This window comes from Galendromus occidentalis, unplaced genomic scaffold, assembly GCF_000255335.2.
Source record: "Galendromus occidentalis unplaced genomic scaffold, Mocc_1.1 scf7180000077459, whole genome shotgun sequence".
Lineage (NCBI taxonomy): Eukaryota > Metazoa > Arthropoda > Arachnida > Mesostigmata > Phytoseiidae > Galendromus > Galendromus occidentalis.
Genome location: NW_003805447.1, coordinates 187,579 through 206,645, shown reverse-complemented (window position 1 = coordinate 206,645; position 19,067 = coordinate 187,579). Strand labels below are relative to the sequence as shown.

General features: G+C 52.1%; 1 protein-coding gene across 1 annotated transcript; it reads right to left on the bottom strand.

Annotated features, from left to right (window-relative positions):
- Positions 1–1,056: 1,056 nt before the first annotated feature.
- Positions 1,057–17,588, bottom strand: LOC100905728 (LHFPL tetraspan subfamily member 1 protein). The gene is made up of 6 exons (XM_003744093.2): positions 17,522–17,588; positions 5,697–5,926; positions 4,639–4,841; positions 2,244–2,364; positions 1,856–2,123; positions 1,057–1,355 (listed from the first exon to the last, which is right to left on the bottom strand). The coding sequence occupies exons 2-5, from the start codon at positions 5,915–5,917 to the stop codon at positions 2,024–2,026; spliced, it is 645 nt and encodes a 214-aa protein (XP_003744141.1). The 5' UTR covers positions 5,918–5,926; positions 17,522–17,588; the 3' UTR covers positions 1,057–1,355; positions 1,856–2,023.
- Between the last annotated feature and the right edge of the window lie 1,479 nt (positions 17,589–19,067).

Here is a 19,067-nt window from a genome sequence, read left to right as displayed (position 1 = left end):
TGCTCTCCAGGAGCAGATCAGGTGCAATGCTGATCTCACGATTGGCAATCATCGGCTTGAAGCTGAGTTGGAGGCCAGGGCGGCGACCGAGAGATCATTGAAGGAAACTCTAGCCACTCTGGAGAAAGACCTTTCGGCAAGTCGAAAAGATATGGCGGCCATGAAACTGAGGCAGTGCGCTGTGGAGCAGGAACTCCGAGTGACCCGATGTGAGGTAATTAAGATTGACGTACTTGTTCCGCTGAGATCATTCCACGACGGCGGAATCTGTTCTGCTCAAATGACTTATCTGTATCTTTCACAGCTTTCGGATGAGGAGAGGCTGAATAAGCAACTCCGAAGATATCTCGACGAAATGGAGAAAAGTCACAGGATTGAGCTTGATCTCACCAACTCCAGACTGGCTCAGGCTACGGCCGTGAGTTTCGCAGCTTCACGAGGAGCGCACGAACATACTTGTTCAAAGTCGATCCGTTGTCCGTCCTCGCTCGATCGCCTGTCTCTGTGTTTTCTCCCCTGCAGGAGGGGGAAGAAAACGGGAAAATAATATGGGGTCATGCATGACGACAAAATTGAAAACGTCTATTCCTCCGCAGCTGCTGAAGACGATTCACAAAAAAATCACGGGCCGTGAGAAGAAGAGCAAATTGGCGCGGCTCGCCGCGAGAGTCATGGGTCTCAATGATAAGGTTATTCGAACCCTAGATCACATTTCATAGTGCGCCCATCGATCACAGCGGAGACGTTCCGCCCGACGAATCCCGTCGCGCTTACTGTAGGACTGGTATGGATGATATTTTTCCGCAATTGTATTGCAGGGTGCGCATTCCTCTACAACTGTTCGCGAGACCCCGTCATCTCCAGGGGTCACTGAGCACTAGCACTGGGGCCTTTAGGAACTGACTCCGGAAACCGGAACATGATAAAAGTACTCGATTTGGGCCCCCCCTTGTTCTATTTCTCAGTCCAATGGCTCTGATCCGAGATGTAATTCACTATGCGAGGTAGGGTGTCCTAGATCCGTTGCGGACGAAATCATGATCCTCCATTCTCAACACATATAAAAAAAATTTAGTCTAGTCAAGTAGATACAGTTTGTACATTCTCCCTCTCGGAGGACTGTCTCGTTGAAGGGAAAAGAATAAGGATCGACGTCGATCTGAGATATTGCTCTGCTTTGAGTATCGTTTTTTTTCCTTCTCCGCTCCTCGGTCTATCCCTCCACTTTCGTTGCCACGTTTCCACCATTGGTTCTCTCAGGAGTTAAGGCACGGCTCTGGTCCAGATGGGTGACGTTTATTCCGTCATTATTCGCACGCAGTCACTGGATCGTCAGCGAATCTTACGGTGAAAACCTGCAAGGGACGAGTAATTTGGGTTGATCGACTTTCCGGAAGAAGCCTCTAGCCTGATCTCCAGAGTCGATATTCCTCTGTAACGATCAGGAGAGGGCATCCGTGGCTCCTGAAGGAACAGGAGTGCGTCCCAAATAATTGGAAGCTCTCATTCATGAGAATACGGCGCTTTGCGAATACAACCGCCGAAGATGTAGTCTGCCTCCTTCCTCTCCTTCCCTAATATTAGAATCGCTCCTTTCTCTGAGGGGAAGCCCTATATTTCCAACAATGTGGATATTCGCAAGTGCGCCGCATAGAATCTGCCCCCTGGGCGTGTGCCCTCACTTGCCCGGTCCGGTCGCCCACTGGCGACAACTTCAGTCAGGTCCTCTGTATGAATCGACCCTGAGACTGCGAGAAACCGATGCGCGTGTTTCGGCAACCTCTCGAACACTCGTTCATGACGTGTGTTGCGGTTCCGAAACTCGAAGAATCGGAGGTGTTGAAATGCTAATTACCTTGGTTTTTCGTCACGATCCATTGACGGTCGATCCTGTCTGGTTTGCATTCGAATTCCACGCGTTCTGCTGCGTAGCCACCGGCGTAGTCGGCTGCGACGATTGCTGGCTCGAGCCGTTAGCGTCAGATATCTGACTGCCCAGGAGCTCGACCAGCTGAGCCTTCTGTCAGATGCGGTAGAAATGGGGAACCATCCTCGAAGCTTTCAGCGATAGAACGCTGCAAAGCCACAGGATCATCGTCGCGACCGAGAGCATGTAGAGCGACCTGTGATTGATGAAAGAGGTAGGTAAATCGCCTGATCTCCGCATGGAGTAGAATCAACGTTGAGGACTGACCGACTGCTGATAAAAACATTTTTCATCCTTCCCCCGCCGTATCTCTTACCAAGAATAACGACATTTTGGTCCAAGATGGTACGCTTCCGACGTTTCACCGCAAGCCTCCTTCACTTGAGGGTTTCCGTAGCCGAGCGGGTAGAGACCGAGGCCCGCGACGACCAGCAGACCTGAAATTCCGAAGGAGATTCGATGGTATGACAGGAAAATCCACTTTTGTGACATAATCGGGAAATTCGGATAACAACTCCATCCGACGCTACATTCCTCTACGCCCGGTATCGAGAGTAAAGAGTCGAATCTAGAGCTCCGTGGAGCTGAACTTGCATCCTCCTAAATCAATGATTTCCCAGGAACGACTTCACATCTTCTCGGATGTGTAGGGATGGAAATCGAAAATTCCCACAGAGGTGCCCCCGTGAAGTTCCATAATCTACTTTCCCCGAAGCGCATCAGAGAACCATCTGGAACAACCACACATAGGTACATATATTCTACGAGCGGTTTCACACCGAGTTCGGACGATTGATCCATTCGCGCGAGGCTTTGACCTCGATGAACGTCTAGAGCCTTCGGGGAAGCCTTCTTCAAAACAGGTTGAGGAGCCGTCGGGGGAACCCCCTGGTCGACTAGAGGGCGGGCCAGCGGCATGGCCCCCTGGCGCTCCTTTTTATCCTGAGAGAGATCTCGAGAGCTTCTTGAGCGACTCGCTGTGAGCGCACATCATCAGACACACCCGCTACGGCTGTTTAATGAAAGTCGCCCATTAGAACTACTCCCGGGGTGCAGTAGCCATAAGCTGTCTTTAGTGAGCTCACTGGTCGAGCAATCATTCCCCGAGACATTCAGTCCATCCATTCGACCGTTCGGCCAGAAAAGTGTTCCAAGCAGCGACCAAAGTTGAGCTGAAGGGATTTATCCCGTTTATCAAGGAGCGGTAGTCTCCGTCGGAATACGGACCACCGCGTGAATAGGATGTTTCCCCGCTTGCGACTATTCAGGAATTCATCTCAGAATCCGGCCACCCTAAGATTCATTATCACGTCGCGTCGTACTTTTGAGCCTGTCTCATGCCTTCGGAGCGAGGTTGGAAGAATTTCGGTGGGAGCCCCGGCTTAAACATCGGGGATTCCGGATAATTATCGGGAGCCTGCCGACTGACCTCGGGGGAAGGTGGGCAGATTCGGAGATTCTTTGTATTCAGAGCTCTGTATTCTTGTATTCCTCCGAGGAAAAGACATACATATGTGGGTGTATTCGAAACTATGTACATATACGGGATATCGCTGTGCTGTGTCGACGTTCCGAACGCCTCGTCTGAGAATCGTGGAAGTTTTCCTCCCTCCCTCCGTACGCTCGCTCGCAACGCTGTTCCGTCGCCGCTGACAAGCAACGCGTACACGTTTCCTTTCACAAGAGAACAACACTTGTTAGCTTTTTGTTGTTGGCATTGTGCATCCGAATGCAATGCGAGTGGGGTTGTAAGTAGAAGATGATCTCGTCTCTCTTCCATTGGATTATTCAGGAGAATGAAAGCTTGAAAAACGAGCGACGGGGAGAGACACGCTCTTCTGTAAGTGAGCGCTGAACAAACGCGAGCGGAGCAAGCTGACACATCAGTTTGTATTCATGCGGCTGTAAACCGGAGCCGAGCACCTATTCACGCCCGGTCGAGCTCTTCTATCGCAAGTGTGCGGTCGCTGTTGCTCCCGCGCGAACGCGCCTCTCTTCTCACTACTAATATCAGCCACTGCATTCCTGGTCGACCGTTCTCTTTCGACGTGTTGCTGCAGAAGGCACTCGCAGCCGAAAGAAAAGCGATCAACCGATCCAACCTCTCACCTGGGGGAAAATTTCATCCCTCGGGTCTCGGCTCGATGTTCACCACCTACAGCTTTCGTTTCTTTCTTGTCCGACTTCGTTTCGTCTTCGGGTGAGTTTTGTTACGCCGGCGTCGTCGTAACGTTGCTCTGCAGATGCCGGAAAAATATGGGATGCGAAACAAGAGTACGCGATCCAGTTCGGGAAAGAAGATTTACATCCCGGGCAGGAGAACAATTGAGACGGCCGGTACACGGATCATATCGAGCTGCGAGGGATTCACTTTCGAATTTTGCTTCCAAAACATGAATCAGATTTGCCGACGTGGTCCTCGTATCACGCGCGGGAATCGCGGCTCGGCGAATCATTGGATATTGCTAAACTTCGATCGCATGATTGAATTTGATTCGAGAGCTCGCTCTCGTTTATTGCCTATTAAGCGCAGATTTCCGACGGAAAACTCGAGCGGAGCCGACGTCGACGAGCTTCTCTTCAATTTATTCCTCGGAAACCAAAGGTTACGACCCTTCGGGGATACGATCGCACGCCACACGAGATAACAACAGGTGAGGTGAGGGGTACCCCGTTTACTCATCGTTCCCCTCGAAGTTATTCTGACGTACCTGCGACAAATTGTATGAAGCCGAGCGTTTTCGCCAGCAGGTGGTTCACAGCGTCTGCGGTGAAGCAGCCGATCACGGCGATGAATGCTACCAGCAAAGCGAGTGAAGAGGCTACGCCGATCAAAACCGACGTAACCCTCCACGATACGGAGGGTATCGAGGAGAAGGAGGCGTAGCGCCCGCATTCGAGGACGATTTCCAGTCTGAAAAGCAGAATCGGCGACATTACCATCAGGTATCGAGTTAGCAGGTCCCGGGAAGTTCACTTCTTGTAATTTCTCGGTCGTCACGGTTAGCCGTGCATGCGCGGAACGTTCTTCCAAGCGCCTTTTGCACGTCTCATTTGGTCGGGACCCTTATTCGAACCAGTCCCAGATTCTTGGCGCGCGCCACCACGTCTTTCTGGGCCGCTTTCCGCACCGCTACGGCCGAGACCGATGCGGGAAACACCAGAGACCACGGACGTTGGCGTTAATTTCGTGCCGCTGCGAATTCTCCTTCTTTTATTCGTCTTCCGGGCGGCGCTGTGGGCACACCGCACTGAAAGACGGCACGTATTATACTCCTGTCAAAACAGGCGTGAACAAGGTACGGTCGGCTGACTGCCTGACTGGCTGAGCGTTTCCCCTTCCGCCTCCGGTCAGGCCGAAACGCCGAAGCGTATGATGTGCTGGTGGGCCACAAACGCTGACCGTTCGGTTTGCTTCCACCAAGAGTTTGGATGCTTGGCCATCCAGCTAGAAAAGTCCTCCACGGAGGAAAGAACTCATTCCATGAGCTACAAACGCTAGAACGACCGTCCTGACGCCGATGGGATTTGCGTCGTCTTTTCTGTCGAGGGTCTTACGAGTAACAATTAGTTACCGCGCTCTGTAAACAGCTCGAACGACCATAGCTCCAAGGCACTGGAATCGGCGACGGAGACCGATTCAGGATCTGCCTGTTCCGTGGGAGTGGTGATTTCAGAAACCAATGAGGACAATCAATTGGTAGTGAGCCTATCTGGCCGGAACAGCCGCCATCTCCCGTAAGCCTTCTTACGCCTCTAACGAACGCACCTTCCATTCTCGAGTAGACGAGGGTAGTTGCACCTCCGAAACGAGCCGAAGTAGACCGTCGTCCTATTGAAGATTTCTCCCTGGATCCAGAAAGGGAGATAGAAGCCCACCCCGCTGAGAACAGCGGACGTGAGCGATAGTATGGCCCAGAAAATCCCGAGGTTCGTAAGTGATGAGTTCACAGGCGCGGGAAGGAGCGTTTTTCCGCTGGGTATCGTCATTATGAACTCCTGGAATCGAGAGCAGACAATGTGAATTCGTGTTATCCACGCAGGCTTTCATTATAATTTAGCCGTATCCCATTCGCGGCTCAATTGTTAGTGATCCACCGACGATAGATGTTAACAAAATATGCACCTCAAGGGCGTAATCTCTTTTTTCTCTGAGAGGGAACGTGTATGTGAGAACTGAGCCTCCCGGGGCATAATCCCAATGGAGTGTCTGTTACCCTCCGGTGGCGTAGAATGGATATGCTCCGGATATCGTATGCTGAAAAGTACCTGGGGCATACGTTTTCTTGAACGTGGGTGAGCGGGCAGACCTAGCAAGAAGACGAAGTCTATGTTTTCTAATTAGCCCGATCTAGTCGGATCCAACGTAGAGGCCGGTTCGTTTCCCACTGTCCATTCACCAAGTAAGATGATCGCGCAACGGGAAAAGCCTCAATAGATGGCTGTGTTACTCTCCGAGTAGGAGAAATGTACTCGCTCGTTTGGACCTTTGGGAACGCTATTCGGCGAGTTGTGCTTGGCATGTTCACGCATCATGTTTTTCCGGGTCACGCAAATCTTCATCGATCAGCGTAGAAGAGAGGAAAAAAGGTGATGGAAAGCTTGACCGATGACTCATGGAAATCGAGTGTCGGGGAATATCTTCATTGCGAGAATCTCTCTGACAGACAAGTAGGGACAGCTGCGCGGACGACCGACCCCGCAGCTATCGAATGCTAAACGGAAGGTCGTCAACGCGGACGATCATCGTCATGAGCCCATTCCAGCCATTAGAGCAGCGAGTTCACAGCTCGTCCGGGAGAGTGAGTCGGAAGTTGCGGAGCCCGCTCCCCGATTGAGCGGGCGGTTCTTTTTCAGACAGCGCTGCGATACCGATGAGCGTTTGCTCCTAGGGTGGAGAAAACGATCTTGAGTTTCGAGTGGAGAGTCTCGGCGACAACGAGACGGCCCGAGACGTCTAGCTTCCTGTAATAATTTCAGAGCCGAATCGAGTTCAGCTGGGCGCAACTTTTTTGAGAGAGAAATCATATTCATCATCTTTGGCTTGGTGAGTCGGTACATTCGCGATACTACGTGATGAGCGCACGCGCCCGTGGTACGGATGAGTTTTCTCTCGGATCGGATCGAAACATTCAATCAACAACAACGAGCACAAGCGCGAGCCCGGTGGGCTTCTATTCTGTCGCGTTACCGAGATAACAATTTTGCGTGACCATCGTAGATTCCCAGGCTTGCCCCCAATGAGGTAGGTAGGTGGCAGGAAGCGTAACGGGATCTCATCCGAATCCCGACGTTTTTCTGAGAGAATGGAATTACGGACTAGAGAATCATAGCTGAGGACCTCGCGCGGTATGTTGCGATCAAGAAGAATTTCCTGGGGAAATATCGACAGTTTTAGCTCAACCAGCTCTTCCATTGCGCGTCTACGCGATCGATGAGCGGTAGAGATCCGCCAACTGTTCGTCCCACAGCGGGAAGAACTCTATCGAGTCCATTGACATTCTAATGGATACTGTGGAGCTCCGCAGGACCGTCCGTGGATTGAGTGTTGGCTGATTAGACGCACAAAAACGTTTTGCTACGCATCCCCCACGCCGAGCCATAGATCCGCGCCCCGGCACAATCATTAAGAATTGCTACCAAACGGTCATGCCGGACGGCACCTCACCGAAGATACGTCGAGCCTTTCCAAGCTTCTGATTGTGGACACTGGTCTCCCGTGTCCGCTACTACGACCATTCCGATGTCGACGCGTCGTACTCACGGAACGGGCAGACTGAGTTCTCCGCGGACAGTCAGCAAGCGTAAGTGGAGCGCCAAGTGATCGAATGAAGTGCCGTTGTTCGGCGTACTCTCACAACGGCCGGCTTTTTTCGATAGGTCTCCAAGTGGAACAGTGTTCATCCGTGGGTTCTTTCAAGCTGCCACTCACGTTCGCTTTCGAGGAGTATTCTTCCTGGGCGACACAGCGTCGGGCCTCTCATTTACGACGACGAACTCGACGTTGACGACGGCAGCGAACCACCCATCTATCTACCCATTCATACACGGTGAATGCATCTACTGCTCCAATTATCGAGAAGCTTCCGAGAGAACAGACCGGCCCGCTGATCCGACAGAGTCAATCATACACAGCGAGACGCCGCACAAAAAAAAACATCCGAGTGAAATTACATCAGCCGTCGCTTAGTGAGAGCACGTCTGCCGAAGTCTGCGGCTGGAGGCGCTAGGGGCCATCGGATTCTTGGCCTAAGCCACGCTTTGCCCAGGAGTCAAAAAGCAGCGGTGGCAGGCCACCGAGTCGGCCATCCAACACCCGAGTCCGCCTTGGGAAGGCACCAGCAGGCACTGTATGTGAGAATGTGTGGAATGCAGAATTCTTTCTCAGCTCAGACGGCTCGGTCGGCTGCTCGGTCAGCCCATTTTGCCTCATGCTCCTGGTGTTCTCCTTTTTCCCTGGCTCCTCTATTGTTACAGCATGCAGGCTTGCCACTATCCATTACGACGAATGGCGCCGCATAAGGGAAGAAATAAGGAAACAAACAATAAAATTACGTTCGAGCGTAAGTTCGCGGACTGAGTCCTCCCAGGTTTCCGCTTCGGTGCGTTTCCAAAAAATACGCGCTCCTTTTCGTCCTTCCCTCTCCTCCGGATCGAGCATTTGACGCGCACGTGTTTCCAAGATCGTCAAATGTCTCGGCCGAGTCCCTGATTATCGTTGAGGGGGAATATCTGCTGCGGACCGCGGCTGTTCTCTTCTGTTGCACGAGCTCACTCAGAATGCTGATTACTTTTAGATAAGGATGCAGACAAAAACCGTTAGCGCACCATTCGCGGGGAGGGACCCGACAGACTGAATTCATTCCGGCCACGCGGGCTCAAAGAAACAAATGTGTCAGTTTCAAATAGCAGCCTCTCCACACCCACGTATATCCGAACGTCCCACAGGTAGCTGTTCGCGTGCATCTGAGAGACATTTCCCCCGCGCCCGCATGCGTTTCCTGCCGTGCGCAGAATTTCAAACGGAAAGGAAGTGACTCCTACTCACTCGAGCTCACGCTCGACTGGGTCATCAGCACACGATCCTTAAAAAGTTCCTATCGGAGCAAACATCCCAATCTCCCCGGCAGATCGATGAATGAAGCGGGATAAAAACTGGTCTCTTCCGATTCCTCACAGATTGCTTTCTGAGACGCTGATGACTCTGGGGACCCGAGCGCCAACGAGAATGGAGCTCCAGCTTTCAGATTACGTCTGTACGTGCCTCATCGGGGGACTTTTGAATGTCATACCGTCATACCACCACAACGCTGGTCAGAGCTCGCTATCGGATGAGCTTCCTCATCTGCGGAAAAATTCATCCCGTCTCTCACCGTCGCATCGGTTGGCAGAAAACGAGTGACATAGCATGAAAGCGCCTGACTGCTGATCTCGCGTCCTTCCGCGCTCGTTCCATCTCGCGCACAGGTCCACGAATCGAGCCTCCACTGCTTCAACCCCGTGGCTCTTCCGCTCGATCCGACGACCTGCGGTGTCCCCCGGGACCCGGGCTCCAGGAGAACACCTCCAAAACGAGAGAGTTTCATTCCACGTGGATCTCCTTCGGTCCGGCTGCTCGTTTGAGAGCTCCGAGAAGACCCTCGAATTCCAGGAGAGCTTTTTTTGTTTACGGAGAATATTCTCGTCGAGCGGACGCAGGTCTTCTCTTCTAGCTCTCCCATCATTCGTACCCTCTACCGTGAGGGTTCAAGAACGAGTGGAATGGCTGCGAGAATACGGCGGGAGATCCTTGATCGAGGATAAGAGGAGGCTGGCCAGAAAACTGCGTCTTCCATTTGAACTTATCACCCAGAGGAATTACGCAGGCGGTCCGAGAGGTCTTAAAACCTCTCGATTCAAGAGATCCGAATTCCCCGCGAGGGAAAGTTGAGGCCCCGAGCCGGAAAGAGCCCGTGGCAGATTACAAGAAGACTAGCGGACATCAGAAACTCGTTTCCAGGTCCCTTGAACGGTGCCTCCTTCTCAGGATAGCTGACCGAAAGTTTGCCTTTGCGTTCCTCTGGCACGACCACTCGTCCCTTAGCGGTTCCGTGGAGTTTATCTACTCTGTAGTAACGATGAGAGCCGCGAAGAGGATCGGTCTTCCCTATCGACATCCCAAAACCTTCGATCATTCGCTTGTTTGAGCGCAGAGGGTGAGGCTGGCCGCACTTCTCTCGCGTTGACCACCTCCCCCACCTATGTACATATACATATACAGTAGAACCTCGTTATAGAGTACAGAGAGGGGCCAGCCGGGAGGGTACGTCATATTCAGAGTCTGTCGATTCGAAAACGGGTTCTAAATCGGGATGCAGCGTGGAAACTATCGGGAACACCGCACAAGCCTTTCTTATGACGTGCATCCGAGCGATGAAGCCCGCAAATCGCCCAATAGGCTATCGTATCAGATTTTTCCACTCGCAAGAATAGGTCGATTCTTATCGATTTCATTAGCATGGTGGGGGAAGGGACCGAGGTCTGGAAATTTGTTCTTTTTTATCCGAAAGTCCGTCATTGGGAGCTGAGATCGAGGGATCGGTTCGTTGTAACCGAGTGTTCCTTGTATCCGGGTCCTCTATGTCGAAGTTCTACTGTACATTTCTTCAAGTCCCCTCCTTTCTCTCTCTCGCTCCGCGCGAGAGCGTTCGCGACGGAGAGCAACTCTTGCTTTTGAGAATTCGATCAGACTGCCATCCCAGAAGACGGCAATGCAGCTCGTCCTAGGAAAGTGAAAAATAGAGGTCGGCTCTCCGGGGCGACTCTCCCTTCCTCACCCTGCAAATGTACCGTTCCACATCCAGGAATGATTCAGCTACATAGATTCTGAACCCGATTTTCATCGTGTGGTATCGATGCAGATGAAGACATGGATCATGGAAATCAATCGAGAATTCCCGCGCCGAGCGTCAGGGCAGGATCGGGGGAGGGGGCTCGACGGAAGGGGGTGATCTCTCATCGAATTCCACCTCCCGGAGCTTCTTATCCGAATCATCCCCTCGAGCGGATTTCTGATTGAAATCGACAGCATGGGCAGTGGATCCCTCAACCGAGATGAAGTCCACGAGCGAATTTTCGCATAAACTACGTTCGCATCCCGCGCGGATGACTTGGCGCAAGTATTTCTAGAAATTCGGCGTTCTTCGAAGGACACCGACCCGATCGCGACGGTCCTCTGCGACTGAACAGCATAAATTTTGGGTGACTCGGATTGGTGCCTGGGATTCGAAAAAAATTCAGTGCAGGTTTAGCTTGAAGCCAAACCTGTGGGTTGCGTAGAACTACGTCAACGTACTCGAGGGGACTGATCGCGAGATCGCGATGAAGTCTATGAAGCGAATCGAGGGAAGATTTATTGTTTCAGTCTATGATTATGAAATCGAGATATAGATAGTTGAAGCGTGGCTTGAAAATATAGCTTCGCGATGAATTCCGATCCTGGATTCTGATTTGGGGTCCTCAAAGATAAGTTTCAACCGATAAAGTCCCGATCCAGAAGATAAAGTCTGGCCGCACTCTTCCGGAGCCGATGAGGTTCGATTCCAGATGAAAATCCTGAATCCTCAACGATATGCTCCTGTCATCTCAAGTCTCGACACGGAGGATGAAGTTCGGACGCACTCTCATGAAGCCAATGAAGTTCGGTCCCGCATGAGAATCCCGGATCCTCAACGATATGTTCCTATCGTTATTGAGACCCGATCCAAACGATCGAGCAGTCGAGCGGAGCCGTAATTTGATGTAAGAATTTTATCGCAGTAAGTGTCAAATTCGGATGAGAGTCTCGAGCCCTCATTCAGCGAATGAGGAATATAGCTCCTTGCTCAAAACCTCCAAAGTTCCTCGGTCCTCACTGATGAGGGAATAAGGGATGAAAGTATAAGCCGACGGTGAAAAGAGAAAGTCGAATATTGCAAGCCGTTTGCTGTATCGGATCATATTATACGCGTGGCTGAGATTCAGTTTTCCGGCTTTGAGCACCCGAGACGGTTCTGGAGCCGGATCCTGTCTATATAGTTCCCATTATCAAAATGATTCAGTTCGGTCGTGAGGTGACCAGGCGGCGGCGCGTATGCAAATGTAGATGTGTCGGGCGCGCTGAGCATTCGACTCGCCTCCGGAGTTGCGTGGGAGACGATGTGCTGATACCCCGATACAATACCTGATATTTCGCCGCTTTCGTACCACGATTGACAGCTCAGTGGCACGATCGTTTGCTCCGGCACTCCGGCGGCACCCTTGAGTACCACAATGCATCATAACGCATCACGTTTAGTTTCAATGTCCAATGATTCTAAATAACTGAGGTGATTCGAAGGTTCCAGAGGTAGTTTTCTGGACACGGAGTCGCGGGGAGTTCAATAGCCTCTCTGACAGTTTTACCGTGCCAGATGTCGCCTGAGAAGCCTACCGCGATTTCGAAACCCTCAATCCGAAACCATTCGTGCATCCGTAACTGGATCCGTCACATTTTTTTGGACAGCGTCCATAATGACGTAGTTCTACGTCAAAAAATTCTTGCATCCGCATACCTTCTAGCGACTCCGGGTTCAGATTCCGACCTGAGGCGGACTTTCTACCATCCGTTTCCCCACAACCTCCCAAGGATCTCCCGTGTTGCGTGGGAGCGTGTGCCTCAGCTCGAGAACTCTCAGGTATGCAATAGCAGCGATCGAGAAAAAATGAAACAAGAATCCATTCCCTCGGAGAACGGATTGGGGCCCGATGTCGAAAATGAGCCTACGTATGCGTAGGACAGTGGGAAGCAAAGATTCCTGATCAGCTTCCCGTCTGATCCGCAGTGAGCAGAGCTTCATAACAACCACGGTCAGAAGACATTGGATGGGAGTTGATAGGATCCGGTCCAGCTCAGCTCGCTTCGTCCCAGCTCCCCGCCCCTTCCCCTCTAACGCTTCATCGGGCCACGCTCCTGCCGAATTTCGGGCTCAGTCGAGTGATCTCGCCTGAAGGCTGTAGAAAGTTGAAATCAGATTCCCGATCGGCCCGTGAGTCGTGTAGGACAAGATCTCTTTCGAAAACTCGAGGTTCGAATCAGGAGAAAACGGAGGACGTGGGAGCGTTGGAGTGAACTTCAAAGCGACGAAGGAGCTCGGAAAAGAGCACTGTTCGAACATAATCAATACACGATAGACGAGACCCCCTCTATCGTGTTTTCTCGAACGTGCAGCTGACGGCGTTCCGAATTTCTCCGTCCCCAGCGGAATAATATCTAATCTGTGAGGTCGTCAGAGCCTGGACAAATTCCGGCCTTTGACGATGAACTGGAGGCTGGGTAGTGAAGTTTCTTTATGTGTCTAGATTGCCCAACACTCGACCAGCCTCCGAATCTCGGAGCTCGATCGTGAGCATCGGGAAAATCCTCTCTATCTGCGATTCCAAACTCTCAGCCATCGGGATCGCGCTCGCTCTTCACCTCCTGGATCTGATTTAAATATCGGAGCCGAACACTTATCGATTTTATAAGACTTCCGAACCCGACGCAAAGGGTCCCTGATGGGGTCGTGGACCCTTCCGCTCGGGAATCGGTTTCACATCGCGGTAAAACGGTCGACGCGAAAAGCCCTTGACGGGCATTCAATCCGTACGGTGAGATCGTTTCTGAGTCTATTCCGGTCGTCATACGCCTGCTCCGAACTTCCCCGACACACCCTGAGTAATTCGGATCCATATTCCGATTCTCCGAGTGCCAGACGTCGGCGTCGCAACGACCGCGTCTCTCTCGGCGTCGCTCCTGTCCGTGGTTGCGATCTTTTCCTTTCGGGTTCCTAATCCAAGAAGCTTGAGGCATTGTTGTTGCTCTCACTGCTCGGGGCGCGTACCGTCTGGATTCCTGCGAGCCGCTTTACGAAATCCCCCTCATCCCGGGGTGGTCCGCGGGAATTATCTTTATCGCTCCTGATCTCGCGACATGCTCTTCTCCCGCGCGCGGCTTAGCAACAAGCAGTCTTGGCAAGTTGCATCTCTTGAGACCAGCATGTTCAGCCGTCCCCGCTCTGCCAGGCACCACCCGCAGCCTGACTCCACCGAGTTCTGGGCCGACACTTTGGTCACCGCCACGTGACCTTCCCTTGGGCAGATAGTCATCCCGGCTTTCCCAAAGGATATACCTAGTTACGATTTCTGCCAGCGAATGGGCACTCGAGGCTTTCGGCGATGAATCCCCGCTCCGCAGAATCTCCTCGCCTGGTGACAGCCATATCTCTGCCCAGATCCAATTTTCAGTTCGGACAGGATCTCTGCGATTTTGGTGAGCAGGTGTCACCCTTCAATATCTCTTAGACGCAGCTGCTGCGCTCCAGAACGTGCTCAGCGAACTCCACGTCATCGGAAAAAGACGAGCCATGATCGTTCCCGATCACGATCCCGACCGGTTCCCAATCAGTTCTCAGCTCGTCGGGAGAAAAGTCAATAATAATGATAATCAACGATCACTCCGAAATTTCGTCCTTCGGAGTTGACATTCGAATATTTCTGGTTTTGTAGCGAAACACGGTCTCGCCGGCTTTTTTCGGAGTTGACTGGCTGTGGAATTGACCAACGCTTGTTCCCGACATGTCCCTTGGCTACATACTAATACACCTAGGCAGGCGAGATCAGCTCGAGGGGATAGATTTGCACATCAAAGGGGGCCGTTGACTCGACCCGCCTTGAGGCTCACCTAGGCGTCGCTCTAGCGAGCTGAAGTTGGCCGAACGAGCCGCTTACAGGCGGAGGAGGATCCCCGAGCGATCCTGGTGACCGACGAAGACCATGTCTTGGGACGGGCCAATCGAGCCATGAACTCTTACCAACTTTTCACGTTCGACACTTGAAGGAATGCTTTCTCCGGAAAATCATGAGCTGGTTTCCTCGGAGGCATCCATTTTTCGCAAATCGCTAACAAGGAGCGGCGATTGAATCGGGAATGCTTGAATGAATGATTTCGGGGAGGACGAAGGTGAGCAATCGAGTCCTCGCTGTCTTCCGGATCGGAATCAAAACATCTTGAATCATCATTCTACCGCACTCAGAATTCAGCGGCGAACGATTGCGGAAGCGGACCGAACTAGAGAGCGGAAGAAATGACGAGCGGAGAGAATCGGAAGTTCCCTCCGAGTTTCGTAATCTCCCGTTCGGTGAGAAACAGCGGCTGGGCACGTTGGCTGCGAGTTCCCCTTTCTGGCGGCTTAGCAGCTCTAATGATCGGCCACGCGCGGGAATGAGTTGACTCACCAGCTGATGGACAGACTGACTGATTGAATGTTTGAAGAAAAAGCATTCCGGATGCGAAACTCAATGTATAGCATCCAAGAGCCTCGACGTCAGTCGGAGGGATTGATTCCGCTCATGCGGATGGATTTTGATATCCAAAGTATATGCCCCCCTTCCGTGACCCGCCGTCGATTCTGAATTTCTGGTGACAGCATCGTACACAAGACTTGTTCGAGACACGAGTGAAATACGATTCCTCGTGTTATATCCTTGAACGAGACCGTCTTCCCAACGACGAGTGGAGCCTGTTTATTGAGGCGCCTCTTCAATTGCCTGTTATATGTTACCGTCTTGTGGAGCGAGCCGAGGTCTCCGCGCGTCCGTAAAAGCAACATCACGTGCGTTTCGAGACTAGTTCGCAAGTTTGTCGGTCCTCGCACGCTCATTTTATTCCGCTCGAATCGAATGGGCCCGAGAGAGGCCGCTGGAGCCGCAAACTCAATCTCCTCAGAGGCTGGGCACCGTTTTCCGAACCATTAAACTTTTTCTGCTAATTTCCTCGCTCCTGCTGGGGACATTAGCGAAAGTCGGATCAAAACTGACGCACGCGGTGCTTGCTATGGCTATGGGACCCTTGATAATAGGTTCCGAGCACCACCAACGACTTTGGGGCAATAAAGTGATCGCGCGAAAATACATTGCATATTATTCCTGAAGCTCTCTCCCTGCCCTTCAGGTAGGTCCCCTGGCGTGGAGTCGGCTCCCAACGTTCGATTTGACCGAACCGTGGTCCCGTCAAAAGAGTTTTCCTAATATTGATTCTGATCGAAGCGGCGGGCTGAGGAAGGGAGACACTTGACGACGCGGGTAGTCGTCTTGGGGCGCAGAAGGTATCTCGCAGATGTCGAACTCGAAACCCATCGCCGGGAGTGTTTACTCGCGGGAGGTCTGGATTGTTATACACGAGAGAACACACGTTCCTCACAGTCAATCCTTTCTTCCTTCCTCCGACTTCGATTTCCTCACTCGAAATCTCCGACAGAGAAACTCGCTTGTGTTTCCGAACGGCTTCGATTGTTATCCTGCTGTTTCCAGTCGATTCGTCTCCGCTCTCGTTATGCGTTCCTTCCACTTCATAGCTCACGAAAACACGTTGGTCGAACAAGTTCAAAATTTTTGGACGAAAAACGAGGTTTCTCATCCATCACGACTCACGACCATGCGGTCCTCTACACCTTTAGACCCTGTCGCCTCACTGGAACAGTTTCTGCGATGGAGACCCAGAATTTACTCGATCTCTCCCGTCACACACGATGAGATTCGAATTCTCTCCGTCACGGAATTGGTGCATGGACGGAAAAGGATACGAGACTGCGTTCGAGCATCCCTCGCTATGGAGTGAGGTCAGAGGTGTTCGACTCGTAAGGAAATTGCAGGATTTGCGGAGCAAGGTAATCCTCGATATCAACTCAACTTACGAAGATGTAAATTTCTTCATTGATGCATCTCCACAAGCCGTGAATCCGACTGGCGTGGGGGAGCCCATCGGGATTACGCACTGATTCCGCCCGACACGGTCGAAAAGCTTCCTGAGTCTTCTTTCAACTCCGCAGCATTCAAAATAGGAATCGCGTTCTCAATCTGAAGTCTCTCTATGAGTGCGATAGACAATCGCACCGCCAGAGCTATGTATGTCTGATCAACGGAGAGAGTTTTCCGATTTTTGGTGCGAGTCCGTCATCGCCATGCAACGACGCGACGGTTGGCACATTTGTAACTTTGCGATAAGGAATGCGTTTCAGCTCGCCTTCGGTAATGGGCAGCTCGGATGTTGTCCTTGATCTACCAGCCGGAGTTCCACGTGTCGCTCATGGCCGATTTGATGTCACTCCCGGAATCGAATTCCGGATTCGAAAATGTTCTTGGCGGAATCAAGGAAGGCGCTTGCCAATCTCGTCGGTATTCGCGGATTGAAACGTTCTTCACGGAACTCCGTGGAGAACCCTCCGAGGAAATTGACAGGGAGAAACTCAGGGGAACTCGGATGGGGACTCTCACGGGAATTCTGGCGGAAGTCCTCGCTGATCCTCGGGATCTCCCTCGCGAGCAGCGTTTTACCACGGAAAGGAGTGATGGGATGGAAGCGAGCGGCTTGACTTCCTTCTCCGAAATCAAGTTGGAGAGCGCACCTTCCTCCTCGAAGTGAATCAAGGTAAATTCATGTGACTTTAAAACATTTACGCGAAGCTTATCGGATTCGAAGGGTTTCCGAATATCTGTCCGCAGCGTTTTACGGAAACGTAGCCTACACACAGCCCCGCTCAATTCTCTTCGGTGGCTCACCTGGTTCGGTACGTATCACGAAGCCATGTCTTGAATCGACTGAAGTTTCGTCCGGTCCACTCTTCTTTCTTCTGGCCTATTCCGTATCCCGATTGGCTAACTGACTGCTCGGATGGTTTTCCACTTTGTCGCTTTCTCTTCGGTCAGTCCTTATCCAACTCACACTCCTCGTCCCCGTTTCCAGGCCGTTCCGCCTCTTGTCTGTAGGTATAGCTTTCGAGCTCGTCTGTAGATCTGTCACCCAGACGGCAGCGGGGCAACTTCCCTCTCAAAGCGGTCCCTTGATAGCACTTCCAAGCGAACCTTCCACGATCCTAGCTCGGACTATCCGGTTTTTAGGAGCCCGTATAGAGAGTGGAGTGGATGAGAGAGTCCACACGGCCAGCGTTCCGCTTTTTTTCAAACGTTAGCACCGGGATAAATTCCCAGTTTCACTTCGAGTCCACAGTTTCGCAGCTCGGGAAAAGAGTCGGCGATTCAATTCGAACCAGGCCGATAGAAAAATCCAGCCAGGGAGTACCGTTTCACGCGCGCATCGAGATCAGAGAGATCACACATGTTCAGTGATCAGCGTGGTGACGAATTCAGTCAGTTTGTCGGTCAGACAGATAGCAGTAGGTCACTTCGGGTGCGGAGACCGGCACCCACTGTCAGATTCGAATCACCGACACGGTCACTACACGCAGCACAACAGGTCCACACAAACAAACATTCATTCAACTCGAGCGAGTGTGATGACGAACAGTCGTAAAACTCGTGTCCGTTGCCGAGAATAGGAAAATCTATAATCCAGCGGTGCACAGAACAATGCGCTCTTTCGCCGGCAGCCGGTGCTCGTGGTCCGCGAACTCGAGACGATCTCTGAGCTCTCTCTCTGCGAGTGGGAACAGCGAGGAACAGGGAAACGGAGTATTCGGAGAGGGAATTTCCCGTGAGGAAGGGAATGCTCGAGAAGAAGAGAGCGTTCGTTTGGACGGTCGAGCGGTCGGTGGGCCGACCGACCGACCGACTAGCCGTTCGTCCGTGAGTGTCTCAATCGCACGGAAAGGAAGCACACCCGTCTGCGATACACAATCCGGAGCACGGGGGCTGACGATCGGACGAAAAGAGTAGTACACTTCTTCTTCTCACAGATACGAACGGATTCGTCAGGCTCCCACTCAACCTGGCCTAGGCTCGTTCGTTCGTTTGTTCGTTCGTTGAAGACCAATTAGGTCGTGCTGAGAACAATGCCGACGGGGAAGCATCCATCCATACACCCCTAGAAGAAATCATTGCAAACAATGGATATCTGGTGGAGTGTCACCTCCGGCTCTACTACGACCGGACGTCGGCCGGCCGACCCGCCGTCCATCGGAAGGGTCCTTCGACATCCCTTTGGTCGGTCAAGCATCGAGCGAGCTTTTGCTTGTCCTTCGTCGTCCTCATTCGGAAGTCCGACGCGATACAGGAAGACATCATCCACCACGAATTCACAGCCGAATGAATTTTCGAAGACTCTCAAAAATGCAATGGCCGTGAAGCTCGTTGAGCGCTCGCGCAAAAT

Coding starts and splice junctions, on each gene's coding strand:
- LOC100905728 (XM_003744093.2), bottom strand. CDS start 5,917: ATGACGATACCCAGCGGAAAAACGCTCCTTCCCGCGCCTGTGAACTCA. Junction 4,842..5,696: donor CGTCTACTCGAGAATGGAAG/GTGCGTTCGTTA, acceptor TCTGCTTTTCAG/ACTGGAAATCGTCCTCGAAT. Junction 2,124..2,243: donor CCAAAATGTCGTTATTCTTG/GTAAGAGATACG, acceptor CATCAATCACAG/GTCGCTCTACATGCTCTCGG.